This window comes from Myotis yumanensis, unplaced genomic scaffold, assembly GCF_028538775.1.
Source record: "Myotis yumanensis isolate MYYU_CA2020_CCGP unplaced genomic scaffold, mMyoYum1.0.hap1 SCAF_5, whole genome shotgun sequence".
Classification (NCBI taxonomy): domain Eukaryota; kingdom Metazoa; phylum Chordata; class Mammalia; order Chiroptera; family Vespertilionidae; genus Myotis; species Myotis yumanensis.
In genome coordinates, this window is record NW_027223756.1 from 2,234,877 (window position 1) to 2,249,854 (window position 14,978).

Sequence of the window (14,978 nt, forward strand, 5' to 3'; positions counted from 1 at the left end):
CACGCGGTTAACATTCTAGCTATGGATTTAATGCCCTAAATCGGTTTCAGAATGTCTGGAAGAACGCCCCAGCTCTGATGTTGATCAGCGGGGTGCAGGATCAAACCCTGCCTGCGTGGAGTGCATCTGAGAACCAGACAGATCAAGAGCCAGGCTCTCCCTAATTAATTACAGCTCATCACTTTGTCCATGAAGGGGCTTATTTCATCTATAATACTAATGAGCTTGGTGACTTGGTTTCTAAGTCAACAAGAAATTAGAAAGGGAAGGGGCTATTAATGATGGTAGGGTCACAAGGGAAATGATAATATAAGAAAGACTTAAAATCAGAAATGATGGGGGAGGTTTCAGTGCTGAGCTAGCACCTTAGTTAACTGGAAAGGTTTTCCCGAGCACCGAGTTCCCAAGCCGCGGGCACTGAGATTTCGTTTTCTTTTTAGCCTTTGTTATTCTGGTATTTGTGTTGGTTCCTTTATCGCTTTTCAGAATATTTACAGGTAATAGTTACTCTGTTGATATAATTAATTCAATGTAGTGAACTATTTTCACAAAGAAAAAGGATGTGAGATGAAGAAAGTTGTTCCTGTTTCTATTTCTAAGGTAAACCGATGCAATGTTCAAGTTTAAGAGAACGTAGAGCTCAGTTCATGGACCACAGTGGGCCCTGGACGACAGGCTTCCACAGGGAACAGCAGCCCTCTCTCTCCCTGGGTTTCCCCTCCGCAGGTTCAGCAGTCTGGACGTGGGGGTTCTACCCACTTGATGTAAGGGCCTTGGGCATCTGTGGGTTTGGGGGGTCCATGTGGTTCCTGGAACCAGTCCCCTCCCCCCCCATACTGAGGGATGGCTGAGTTTGGGGGAGTCAGAAGCTGTAAACATTTTTACTGTGCAGGGGTGGGCGCCCCCACCTCCACATTGTTCAGGGTCAGCTGTATGTTTATATATGTGAGTGAGAGAGAGGTGGGGAATCTTAGGTTTTAAAAAATAGATGAAACCCTCGTAGTATGAAATGCCTGTCTTCCTTCTTCCTAGGCTTCTGGCTTATCTTCGCTTCCACTTGTTTTCGTGTTCTCCCAGCACCGAATACACACCCGGTCCCGGGACCTGACTCTTTGCATGCCCTCCGCTTCCTGCTTTCCTCTCCTCTCTCTGGAGGCCGTGCTCTCTTCTTTCTTCCCTGGGTCAGTCACACCCTGGAGAGCAGGAGCCTGCTGAGGGCCCACTTCGGTGGTGTCACCGCTCTGCTGGGGCGGGGTCTGGAGGCCCCTCCGAGCCTCGTGGCAGAAGCAGCAGCGCCTTCACTGGGTCCTTGCAGGCCAACTGTGCAGTCTTCCCATCCCGGACCCTCAGTTGGCTTTGGGGTCCGCGTTATTTCTGTCCCACCGCTCAGCCATCCGAAGTGGTTGGACTGCATTGGTGAGGCCCACACTGCAGCGCAGAGATGCCGTCACCCCCAGGCTGTGGACACCTGTGAGCTGGAACGTAGCTCACTGAGCTTGGGCTCTTGCATAGGCCAGCACGTGTATCGGATCACCTGAGAAACCCACTTTGTTTTGAGGGATCGTTAACTTAGGGCATAATTCATATGTCAAATTGATAGTTCTAAGTTTTAGATAAGAACGCTATATTTTATTGACCCTCACCTTGTCCTAGCTGTGGGGCATGTCAACTTGCTTTGCCCCCTCTTTCCTGCTCAGCCACCACTCCCGGGTACAGCTAATGAAATGATGTGCTAACGTTGGGGAGAGAGGTGGTTGCCTGTAACATGGAGCGTTTGTGCATTGTCACTGTGTACACGTATCAGCTCTTATTTCTGCATTTGGCTTTTTTGCAGGTCCCTAGCTGTTGGTAGTAAGTCCGGTTATAAATTTTTCTCCCTTTCTTCTGTGGATAAGCTGGAACAGATCTATGAATGCAGTAAGTGTTTGCTTTATTTCCCCTCTTAAACAATATGGACACGTTTAACTGGAATTGATATGCATTCTTACATCAGACACTGATTCAAGTCCAGGTGCCCTGACCAGTTCTCTCCCTTCCCCTTAGTCCACCGCGAGGTGGCTGCTGGGAACAGTTGCGTGTGTCCTCCCAGATCTTTTCTGTTTATTTGCATACTTACAAATGTACATATCTGTTTGACGGGTTGATTTTTTTCTAATACATGGCATCATACTGTATGCATTATTCTGTGATCCCCCATTTCTCACGCCACTCACACCGCTCAGGTTTCTGTCATGCCGGGCTTCTGGGGTAGAAGGTTGTACGGCCCCCGTAGGAATGATTTGTTTGCCTCAGCTGCCGTTTTCTGGGATTTGCGTAGCCGGCGTGTGGGAGGCAATCTGGAATTGCAGAAGGGGCATGAGCTTGACTTCTCGCTCGTCACTGTGTGACTTCAGAGACGTTACTTCACCTCGGGGCCTCGGGGTCTTCAGTTTCCTGGGTGTGCGCAGGACCCGCCGATCAGCAGGGGTCCGCCCTCCCAGCGAGAGGCCCTCCCACACGCATGACACCTCTCCTGTGGCTGGACGCCTCGTATCTGTTCTTGGTTCCCTCCGCTCCGCAAACATTTATTGAGGACCTGCTGTCTGCCAGCCCTGTTTTGTTCGTGGACATCGTGGTAGTGACTAGTTCCTGCTCTCGTGACACGTACATTTAAACGGAGGAAGGCAAAACCAAGTGCACGTTTCTGTGCATGGCAGGCGGGGGGCACAGAGACCAGCAAACACCACCTGGCCCCCATTAGCCTCAGGTGAAGACCCCAGGGCAATGCTGAGTCTGGCCCACCAGGAAGTCGGCCGCAGCCTTGCGGTCAGTCAGCTCCCTGACTCTGGTTCCGCTGGCAGCACAGCTTGTTCTGTCCTCGGCCTGCCCCTGGCGCTCACCGACTCCTCTGAGAAAGCCCGCTCCACTGCGAAGCGGGAGCTGTGCTCTGGGGACCGGGTAGCTGCGAGCTGGTGCGCTGGCTCATCTCAAGTGGGTGTCCGTGTTTCCGAGAACCCCACTGGCTGCCTCCACGGGACCCACGCAGGATCGCTCCCAGTAGGGGATTCCTTCAGAGAAGGGTGGCTGGTCTCTGGACAAAGGATTCCCTTGGGCTCTTACATGACTGAACATTTACTAAAACTAATCCAAGCCGTGGCCTGGGTTGTGCTGCTAAATGGTTGCTGTAGTGACTAGTCATCTGCTTTGAGATCCACAGAATTTCCCCGTTTGGAGACCCAGTGCTAGTAAGAATACCTGATCTTCACTCTCCGCAACTGAGTCAGTTTAATGACTGATTTGTCCTCTTGAAGCTTATTCACTGGTTTTTGGCACCTCATTTCTCAGTACTTTTTGGTGGAACAAAATGTGTTGTCTTGATAGCATTGTTAAGAGAGTAGGTGATTGCTGACCGACATGGTGATTTCTTTGTTCTTAGTGATCTTTGGTCTTTAAAAAATAGGTAGTGAAATGGATGTAGAACTTTTTGGGGGTAAATACTTTATTTTTTGACATGTTTTTTATTGATTTTAGAGAAAGAGGAAGGAAGAAGGAGAGAGAGAAACATCGATCAGTTGTCTCCCGTACGCACCCCACTTGAGAATCAAACCCAAAACCCAGATGTGTGCCCTGGCTGGGAATCGAACCAGCGACCTTCCAGTGCGTGGGATGAAGCTCAACCAACTGAGCACACCAGCCAGGGCTCGAGGGTTCATACTCGAGGGTTAACGCAGCTGTTAAGTTCTTTCTTCCTAGAGCGGCATCCGCCTTTCCTCTGTCACGTACTTGCATTGAGTTAGGAAAAAGGGTGTCTCTTAGAAAACAGATCAGCTGCTGAGTCCAGATTGTTTTCTGGCATTTTTCTACACACAGACTCAGAGTAAAGAATAGTACTGATGCCTCAAAACTTAGCCTTGGCTCAGGGCTGGCTCACCCTCCTACCTCTTCACTGTCACATGCACTCAGGTCTGCTCTCAGCCACTGTTGCTGTTACAGAAGAGCGAGCCAGGGCTGGGCTTGGGGAAGCGAGACTGACAGCTGCTGGTTCTTTTCCCTTAAGCAAGGGAACCTTTGCCCTTTGCCCAGCAGCAGGGGGAGACTTTTCTGTTGTTTTATACTATGTCTATTGTGGTAATTTCAAACTTAAAGTCGGGAGGACTCCCATGTATGCTTTGCTGTGCTTGGTTGTGGGTGCCTGTTTCTATTCCTCTGTATGTCCTTTGTTAGTTTGAAGGCAAATAATATGCAAATCTGTGGTATCCCTCCCATGAGGTACTGCAGTGAAATCCCCTCATGGGCCTTAGGCACAATGTCCTTGCATTTTGTAAGGTTCTGAGCTGGGGAAACATCCCTCACGGGGCATCGGTTCTGGGGTAAACATGAGCAGGCTGCCCTTGCCTCCGCCACCGCGGCAGAGCCTGCTTCCCTGATCGAACGCCTCTGGCCCGGCCGGCGTGGCTCAGTGGTTGAGTGTCGACCTATGAACCGGGTCATGGGGTCTATTCCTAGTCAGGGAATCACATGCCCGGGTTGTAGGCTTGATCCCCAGTGTGGGGTGTGTATGAGGCAACCGATCAGTGATTCTCTCTCATCACTGATGTTTCTCTCTCTCTCCCTCCCTTCCTCTCTGAAATCAGTAGATATATATATTTTTTTAATATATTTTATTGATTTTTTACAGAGAGGAAGGGAGAGAGATAGAGAGTTAGAAACATCGATGAGAGAGAAACATCGATTAGCTGCCTCCTGCACATCTCCCACTGGGGATGTGCCCGCAACCCAGATACATGCCCTTGACCGGAATCGAACCCGGGACCCTTCAGTCCGCAGGCCGACGCTCTATCCACTGAGCCAAGCCGGTTTAGGCAGTAGATATATTTTTTTAAAAAAAGAAAGAAATGCCTCCGGAGATACATGTGCCTTTGATCACGCAGTGAGCCATCGCTGCCTTCACAGGCCCTCGTCCTCGTAAGGATCTGAGAGAGGTGCTTTCTGACGTCGCTCTGAAGTGACAGCCGTGCACTGGCTGGAACAGTGTCAGTGAGACTTGGAGTAATGGGTCGTGCAGGGAGGAACTCCAGCAGCCTCTCTGCTTAAATCTATTGTAATGGAAGCTTGGGGTCTCTGGCGCCCCAGGATCCGACAGCCTGAGTGCTCCTGGCACTGGTGTCTTGGTAACAGGCCCTCTTCAGTGATTACAAATGTGCAGCCTTGCTTCTCGCTTTTCATTTGATTGCAGTACCTTCAGTCACAGCCTGGCTCATCAGGCACCATCATTTCATGGGAGGGCTGAGCCGTGTGTCCTTCCCCTTCGCAGGAAGTGACTGCTGGGTACATGGGTTCTGGGTGTGTTCGTGTGTTAAATGTTCCTTGGAGCCCAGATGGCGTGGCTCAGTGGTTGAACATCAACCTGTGAACCAGAAGGTCACGGTTTAATTCCCAGTCAGGGCACATGTTCGGAGCTTGATCCTCAGGCTTGATCCCCAGTGTGGGGTGTCAGGGCCAGCCTGACAGGGTTGAGCCGGGCTGAGGCAGGGAGGTGGGAATTGAGAAAAGAAAGAAAGACAGAAAAGCGGGGTCGGGAGGACCCCAGTTCTCTTGATGAACTGAAGCGAGTTTATTAGCCACACAATCTTATTTTACACAACACACTGAATAGGAGGTCTGTCAAGAGGAATGTATTCTTTGTTCCTCTTAATCTCTAAGGGAGGGACACAGCAGAAGGACAAGTTCTCAGTACAGCAGATCTCAGTAAATAGTTACAGACTTCTTGGTAAGCTATGAGAGGCTGTTTTCATTCTACAAAGGTTGCTCTTATTCTACTGATAAACGCCATCCAAACAAGTGTGGGAAAACTGTGTGGGTAAGGGTCCCAGCCTTGCTAGCCCCTACAGGTGCAAGGACCTTGCCAGCTTACATCTGGCCCCCAACAGATCCCCCTTCTTTGTTTTTTAGGCGAAGTTCATGTTTCAGTGTCCGACAGTTTCTTATGTGTACATGTCAGCAGTAATATTTCAGTTCTGGATGGTGGACAAATGGTGGCAATGCAGGTCCGACCCTCTGGTTTGGTCCTGGGCACCCTGCAGCGACGCACAGCTGCTGACCGCTAGCGTGATAAGGCGTCTTCACCGTCTTCATTTCTGGACTGCTTCTCTTCTTGTCTCACGGGGCCACTGCTGTTCTGTGGCTGGAGCAGTCCTGATAATTCTCTTCTGTTGCAGGAATCCACATGGTCTTGGAGTTGTTTTCTGAAAATATACAAACGTATTCTCGACCAAAGGTTAATAAAGGAATCATATCTATAATTTAGACTTGGGATTCTCTTAATTTTTGTCTAAATGATTTTCCTTTGGCTTATTTTGACACTACGTATGTTTTTCATGTGTGTCTTGCTGTTAGCATTACAAATGAAAAAATTTTTCTAGATGTAAATTAGTTACAGGATATTTTTCCTTACATGGTATTTTTCCACTATCTTTCCACTATCCTCCCCCCCCTTTTTTTTTTATAAATTTAATTATTAGGAGGCTTTTGGAAATTTTATAATGTAGTCTAGATAACTTTAAATTTTAATTTTTTGTACAAAAATATGACTGCTTTAGGTTATTGTATGTTAAGCAATTTTTCCATGAAATGATAATTTTGGTTAATACTTCTTAAGCTGGTTTTAATTAATCTGAAAACTTGACTATTATTTTACTGTCAAATTTAATACTTTAATAACAATCTTAGTTTATACTGTAAATATTAATGGAAAGGATTATTTTGTATCCTTGAGAAGGCCCTGAGCATTCCTGGTGTTAAGCTGGATTTAGATATAGGGTAGTTGCTGTTAGCCAAGTCTCTGTTATCTGGGTACCGATTTCGGCTGGACTAAGTCTCTTTCTGTTATCTAGGTCCCGATCTGAGCTGGGCATGGGAAGCGCAGCAGCCATGGGGGCAGGAGACCTCCCTCAGAAGGGGCGAGTGTTCAAGCCCCTGCATAGTTGGGGGGGTGAGTGAGGATCTGTGCCCCACTTCTGTTGACCCCCAAGTTCTCCCCTGAGGCCCCCTGCGACTGTGCCTGTCTTAGGTCGCCCCTCCCTGAGGGGTCTTACCCGTCATTGACTACCAGCCATCCTCCGGGGCCAAGCAGGGTGATGTGAGGTTTAGTTCTGTCTCCTTGGTAGCGTATGCCCCTGTGGCCTCCATGCCCAGTAACTGCCTTTGGATCCCCTCGCCTGCTGGCGGGGCCCCGGCATTGATCATGGGGAACCCAGGTTTCTTCTCCAGAGAGGGCTCAGCTTACGCTATTGGGCAAGAGACAGATCTATGGTACCAGCCACCATGAGTCTTCAACCTCAGTATGAACAGAGAGCTTAGGCAACAGTTGTAGGCAATTGGAAGAGGGACCCCCTTGGCAAAAAGGTCAAGAGAGGTCAATATAGAATGCTTAAGTGCCTTCCCAGGGGGCCTTCTACACAGTGGAAGGGATAAAATCCTTTCATGTTCTTATTAAATTGCTGCCAAACAATTAGTTTGTAAGTTTGTTTGGAATAAATGTATAATATGCTGTTGTAAAATATTAAAAATTATTAATGAGCTTTTGTTATTTTAAAATATATCTTAAAACTCTACTGTTGTATTTTAAGAAATATTAAATAAGATAACTTGTTTTGCCCTTTCTTAGAGGCAAAAACTTAAAATATATATTTATTAATATTAATTTGATAAAGCTTTCTATGTGATTTCAAGTATATTAAATTGCCTTTATTAAAAAATCCTTTAAGAAGAGAGAATAAACTTTTGAAAACATTTCAGGGCCCATGAAATGTCCTAAAGTCATTCCTTGATTATAGTTTTAAAATCTAACTTAAAAGAGTATTAAATATATGTGTGTATATATAATTTAAAGATTATATACCTTTTATAATTGTTAAAAGATATCAATTAATTTAAAACTGATCTTTGTATTTAAAATTTTTGGTTGGGATAACAGAATTTATCCTCTTTTTTCAATTAGACAAATGTTGAAATTTTACTGTAATTATATGATTTCTCCCAAGTTAGTTAACCAGAACTTTAAACTCTTAGCTGGCAAGTTAAATATTTAGCATTTCTCAATCAATAATATTTTTTTTTTCTTTTTTTCTTTTTTTTTTATATTTTTTATTGATTTTTCACAGAGAGGAAGGGAGAGAGATAGAGAGTTAGAAACATCAATGAGAGAGAAACATCGATCAGCTGCCTCCTGCACACCTCCCACCGGGGATGTGCCCGCAACCAAGGTACATGCCCTTGACCGGAATCGAACCTGGGACCCTTGAGTCCGCAGGCCGACGCTCTATCCACTGAGCCAAACCGGTCTCGGCAATCAATAATATTTTTAAGAATAAACTTTAAAAATACATGACATGATCAATAGATTTAATTCTGTCCTTTAGATTTTTTGTGAGGGAAATTTAGATTAATATTTTAGTATTTAGTTATTTCAGAATATCTAATTCAATTTAGCTAACTCCTAAGCCTCGGGGTTCCATTGACTGAAAACAGGTAACCATTAAAATGCAAATTAGTTACATTCTTTCTACTAAGGATGGGAAACTGAGAAGCAAGCCTCTTTTTAAAAGTTGTCATTGGCAGGAAATTTTTGGCCTTCCTGCTCTTTTGGGGGAAGGGAGGCTAGCCCTTCCTCTTAGAAATTGCTTTGGGAAGCCAGCCTTAAATAGAGGGGGTAGCCGTCTTTTACCTGGGCTACTTAGATTTTTATAATTAATATATTTTAATAATTCCTGAGATTTAAATCCAATTTATTATTTTAAGGCATATTCTTTAGCAAATTTTTGTAACAGAGACAATTTTACTGAATTTCCTTTTTGGCCTTGAAGTTAACTTTTTAATATCCTTTATTAGTATTTAAAAACTGTTCTTTATTATGGAAATGCCAATCCTGCAGCTAGAATCTAGCCAGCATCTTTTTTCCTTTGGGTGAAATTTTGCTATTTTTGTTAGGAAATAATCAGTCTTGGGTTTTATTTTGTACATTTGTAAAGAGATTTCAGCTTAGAACTCTATCTAAATGTCCAAAATCGGACGATGCGCGCCTTAGTTCCAAGCTAGTTTTCTCTTTACACGTGTACAGAAATCCCAGACGTATTTTTTAATTTCAGATCCTGTGGCATTTGCTATAGCTGTATTGGAAATGCAAGGAAATTGTCATTCTTCTCTATGTGGGAGGTTTTAAATCTAATGATATTTTGTTTATTTCAGTAGGCAAGGGCAGCACCCAGGGCAGACAGAATGTCTTATTCCTATGGATCCAAGGTCCAGCCCGGCACTTCTGGGGGTTGCTCGGAATAGCTCTTATATCTATTTTGTTTTCTGTGGCAGGCTGGATACTGTGCAGCCTGCTGGCCTTGAGATGGCATAGAGACAGGAGGGTAAATAGACAATGCCCCTGTTATTTGCCATGGCTGGGCTGGCCCCTTTTGGTAGTTTCCCGACTGGTGTTGAGGCAAAGAATTTCCCTGGAAATCTGTCTTAGATTTACACTCATTTGCCCAATGTTTTCCTTTTTTACATTTAGGACACAGTCCAGGTTGTTTGGGACCTCTGCCATTTCCTTTATTAATCCCTTTATTAGAAGGACACTGTTTTGCCATGTGTTCTGTTCCTCCACAAGTGTAACACTTGTATGTTGGACTTTTCCCTGTGCTAAATTGTTGCTGAAGAATTCCTTCAATGGTGGTTCCCTTTAATGCAGCTGCAATGGCAACTCCTTGTATATATGAGGGACCAATATCTGCGCAAATTCGGATATAATCTGAGAGAGTCCCCTGTCTTTGATAGGGCCGCAGTGCAGCTTGGCAGGCAGTGTTGGCGTTTTCATATGCCAACTGTTTAACTATTAACATGCCAGCCTCCCCATCCACCACTACTCGGCCAACAGCCTGTAATAGCCGAGAGACAAAATCCTGATACTTTTCATCTGGCCCTTGAATAATTTTTGAGAGCTCCTCTGTTTTCTGACCAGAGGTGGGTAACTTTTTCCAGGCTCTAATCCCAGCTCCATTAATCTGTTCATAAACTTCCTGGGGGTATTGAATTTGATTATGGGTATCAGCATAGACTCCTTCACCTACCAGCATTTCATAAGAAATATTAATCTGGGCAGCTCGATTACGAGAAGCTTGCTCCTTAGCCTTTTCATCATATTCTGATTTCCACAAGAGATAATCCCCTCCTGACAAACAAGCCTTGGCAATAGCTCTCCAATCATTAGGTGGGAGAGCCTCTGAGGCCATAGTTTCCAAGATGGTTAAAGTATAAGGGGAAGTGGGCCCATACTGAGCACAGGCTGTTTTTAACTCCTTCAAGGTTTTAAAAGGAAGCGGGTCATAAGCACGCTCACGCTGTCCCGTGTGAGGGTTCACCTGTTCCATAACAGGGAAGGCGTGAATGCCCAATTCCTCACCACACTTTTGTGCCTCCTGCAAAGCCATCTGGAGAGGGGAGAGTGGAACTGGTGCTGCACAAGGCAGCGGAGAGCGGCGGGAACGGCCCCCGCGGCTTCTCTTTTTCTTGCCAAGAAGCTTTAATTTTTCTAAAAAGCATTCCAACACATTCTCTATATCACTGCCCTCTTCAGTTCCAGCAGAAAAACATTTTTCCTCCTCTTTTGCCTGAACAATACCTGTATTATCATCATGACAAAGAGCAGCAGCTTCCTCAAAATCCTCATCTTGAGGAGTTAAATTGTCTTTAAAAGTTACATTATTTCTTTTTAATACACTGTCTTTTTTAGACCCCTGTTTTGTGCTATCACACTGCTTCTCCTTTTTTTCTGGCTTAAGAGACGGTTGATTATGGTCATGCCTGAGATCTAAATAATCCCGTATTAAATTCGATAAGGAAATGCAGACCTCCTGAATGAATTTTAAAAATTTTCTACTTGCTTGTCATTAACCTTAGTTCCTTTACTATTGAGCATAAACTTTAACATTTGCCCATAAAGAGCATTTTCTCTAGATTCTAATTGCCCCGTGCTTTACTCCCGATTATCAAAAAATTGCTCCTCCCTTACCTTAACGAGTGCACTCTTTATCCGGAGGAGTTCCTCACCGTCTTTTTCCCAGTTCCTCAGTCCCTGTTCGGGCGCCAGATCTGTCAGGGCCAGCCTGACAGGGTTGAGCCGGGCTGAGGCAGGGAGGTGGGAATTGAGAAAAGAAAGACAGGAAAGTGGGGTCGGGAGGACCCCAGTTCTCTTGATGAACTGAAGCGAGTTTATTAGCCACACAATCTTATTTATACACAACACACTGAATAGGAGGTCTGTCAAGAGGAATGTATTCTTTGTTCCTCTTAATCTTTAAGGGAGGGACACAGCAGAAGGACAAGTTCTCAGTACAACAGATCTCAGTAAATAGTTACAGACTTCTTGGTAAGCCATGAAAGGCTGTTCTCATTCTACTGATAAACGCCATCCAAACAAGTCCGGGAAAACTGTGGGTGAGAATCCCAGCCTTGCTAGCCCCTACAGGTGCAAGGACCTTGCCAGCTTACATCTGGCCCCCAACAGTGGGGCTACCGGAGGTAGCCAATCAGTGATTCTCTCTCATCATGGATGTTTCTCTCTCCTTATCCCTTCCTCTCTGGAATCAATAAAAATATGTTAAAAAAAGAAAGTTCCCTGGGTCCTGGCCAGTGTAATTCAGTGGTTAAAGCCTCATTCTTTGCACTGAAGGGTTGTGGGTTTGATCCCTGGTCAAGGTGTGTGTGAGGCAACCAATCGATGTTTCTCTTTCTCTTCCTTCCTCTCTTTCTAGAATCAATGAAAAACATATCTTCGGGTGAGAATTTAAAAATTCCCTGGGCCCTGGCTGGCAAGCTCAGTGGTTAGAGCATGCCCCTGCATACCAGAGGGTCTCGGGTTTGATTTTTTGGTCAAGGACATGTACCTGGGTGTGGGTTCGTTCCCCTGACCTGGTCAGGGCGTATGTGGGAGGCAACGGATCAATGTCTCTTTCTCTTTCTCTTTCTCTCCCACCCTCTTTTTGTCCCTCCCACTCCTTTCCCTTCTACTCTCTATTAAAAAAAAAAAATCAATGGAAAAAATATCCTCACTCCTTGGGTGAGGATTGAAAACAAATTCCCTGCGAGTTGGGTGTAATGAACATGGGAAAGAGCTTCTTGAAATGGCACTGTAGGAAAGCAGTGAGCCTAGCCGCTCCGGGCACCGCCCCTAGGGCTGGGGACTCGCAGGGGACCCTTTTGTGCTGTTGTTTCTTCCTAAGTGACAGGAATGGGTTGGCTCCAGGTGTTGGTGGCCTTGGCCTTTGTCTGGCTCCTGGCTCCTTTGGAGTTTGATGACACCCATGGGTGTTTCCCCAGGAAAGCCCAGTGTTTGGTGTTTGGTTTGGCCGTGTAAGAGCCCCCCTGAGCGAGTGTTCCAGGACCCAGGGGCTCTGGTCTCTGAGAAGACGCTGGTGAGGTCCTGCCCTGACACTTCGCTTCTCCCCTCTGTCCCTGTCGCCCATCCTCTCACCAGCCCTGCCTTCCTGTGCTTACATCAGATCTTAATATATTGGCCAAAATTCAAATTTCTGCAGTAGTCTGCCTGTGTGGTTTTTTTTTTAACACATGAGTCTAAGGTAAGATATGTTTGTTGCCTTTTTTAAAATATGTTTTTGTTGAATTTAGAGAGGAAAGGAGAGGGATGGAGAGATAGAAATGTCATTTATATGCTATCAGAATCACCTGTTTAAGTGTACAATTCGATGGGTTTTAGTGTATTTACTAAGTTGCACTGCCTACCATAATCTAATTTTAAAACATTTTTATCTTCCCCAGTGAAACCCTGAGGCTGTCAGCAGTCGCTCCCATGTCCCTCCGCCCACCTCACCCCTGGGCAAGCGCTCACCCGCCTTCTGCCTCTAGGGATGTGCGGCTCTGGGCGTTCCAGATAAAGGGCGTCCTACCCGACTGGCTCCTTCCACGTAGGAAGTTTGCAGGGTTCACCCATGTTGGAGCATGTGTCAGTCCTGATGTCTTCATTGCTCGGTCCCATTACACGGTGTGGCTAGAGCTAGACCATGTTTTGTTGATGGCCATCTGGGTTGTGACTTTTAAAGGATGCTGCTGTGGACGTTTGTGTTCAAGTTGTTGGGTGGATGTGTGTTTTCATTTCTCTCTACTTAAAAATATATAATGTTTTTGTTGATTTTAAAGAGGAAGGGAGAGGGGAGAAAGAAATATTGATTGCCTGCCGCAACCTGGGCATTGCCCTGACCGGGCATTGAGCTGGTGACCTTCTGGTCCACGGGGCGACGCTCAGCCAGCAGCCACAGCAGCCACAGCAGCCAGGGCTTCCTTCTCCTAAGCAGATAGATGCCGGGGGTGTGAAATTGCTGGGTGAGCATCTTTGTTTTGCCCACTTGTGAGAACAGCTGTTAGAAGAATCAACAGATAAACATGTGATAGTTTGTAGATACTGCAAAGTTGTCCTTAAAAGGGGGCAGGACCATGTTTTTATTAATGGTGCAAGCACCTTTCTCCTCACTTCCTGCCACACAGGCATTATCCAACATTTTCATACTTGGGAGATGAGTCTAAGATAAGAAATATGCTTGTTGCCTTTTTAAAAAATGTTTTTATTGATTTTAGAGAGAGGAAGGGAGAAGGATAGAGAGAGAGAAATGTCAATGAGAGAAACATAGGTGCGCTGCACACCCTCTACTGGGATTGAACCCGAAATAGAGCATGTGCCTTAACTGTGAATCGAACTGTGACCTCCTGGTTCCTGGGCATACGCTCAGCCACTGAGCCACACCCGCAGGGCTGCTCCTTGCCTTTAACTGCTTGTTTCTTTCCTTTGCCTGCTTTTCTATGGGATTATTTGTCTCTTACTGATTTAAAACAACTTAACCATTTGCCGTGGGTTGCCAATATTTCTTCTGGATTGGTGTTTGCTTTTGACCTTGTTTATGATCTTGTTGCCATTCTGAGGTCTGGAGTTTCTGCTGTTTGAATGCATTTGTCTTCTCGTAAGGCTTCCCTCTGAAAGGCTTGTCCTGCTCCGGGGCGACGCAGGATGGGCTCCTGCGTCGTCTTCTCCATGCAGTTCTTCATCCACCTGGAAGTCGCTGCGATGTAAGATGTCGTCCCTTTTTAGTCACAGATGAGAACATATTTTCCTACATCCTTATTTATCTAGAGGGGCTTACCAGACTTACTTCCGGGTGAAAGGTCAGGATGATGACCTTTGAAACTTCAGAAAAGAAAAAATAGGCAGAAAGTGCATGTTTATTAAATCAGGTGATGGGCCTGTGGAGGGGTTCAGTATACTGTTCTCTTTAACAACTATTTGCAGTTAAAAGTAGCTGTGCTGCCTGGCCAGCGTGGCTCAGTGGTTGAACATTGACCTATGAACCAGGAGGTCACAGTTCAATTCCCAGCCAGGGCACATGCCCAGGTTTCAGGCTTGATCCCCAGCGTGGGGCAAGCACGAGGCAGCTGATCAGTGATTCTCTCATTGATGCTTCTCTCTCTCTCCCTCCCTCCCTCCCTCCCTCCCTCAAATCAGTAAAAATATAGAAAAAAAATAGCTTTGCTGTCTCTATACAAGCACCCTCTGTTTTTAAAATTCTAAGAGTTCTCACCTGCTTTTTTTTTTTTTTCATTACAATTTCAAACTAACCATTGGGTGGGAAAGGTGAAAACACCCTGCCCATCAGATCTTATCTCAGCAGATGCTCCCTAAGTACTTCAGCATGAGCACTGCTAAGGGGGGGTGGGGGGGGTCAGTGCTGCATCTTTTTCTTTGGGGTGGTATTTACACACAGGAGCGTGCAGCCTGGAGTAAGCGTGCTGCGTTTGGACAGATGCAGCTGTCCCCTGAGCACCATCGGGGTTCACTGTCACTCCAGAAAGTGCCCCCAGATGTGCCTGGGCAGCCCCGCTCCCGCCACCCCTGAGGCCAGTGCTCCGGGTTTTCTCTAGCGCGGGCTACGCCTGCCTGTGCCTGG

The 14,978-nt window shown here is 45.9% G+C and overlaps 1 protein-coding gene across 2 annotated transcripts in view; it reads left to right on the forward strand.

Annotated features, from left to right (window-relative positions):
- WIPI2 (WD repeat domain, phosphoinositide interacting 2) overlaps positions 1-14,978 on the forward strand; it is a 33,876-nt gene that overhangs the window by 5,263 nt on the left and 13,635 nt on the right. The window contains exon 2 of one of the 2 annotated variants that reach the window (XM_070414301.1): positions 1,835-1,917. The exons of the other annotated variant lie outside the window; for it this stretch is intronic. Within the exon in view, the coding sequence (XP_070270402.1) occupies positions 1,835-1,917 (83 nt within the window). The remainder of the gene's footprint in view (positions 1-1,834; positions 1,918-14,978) is intronic. 2 annotated transcript variants of the gene reach the window in all.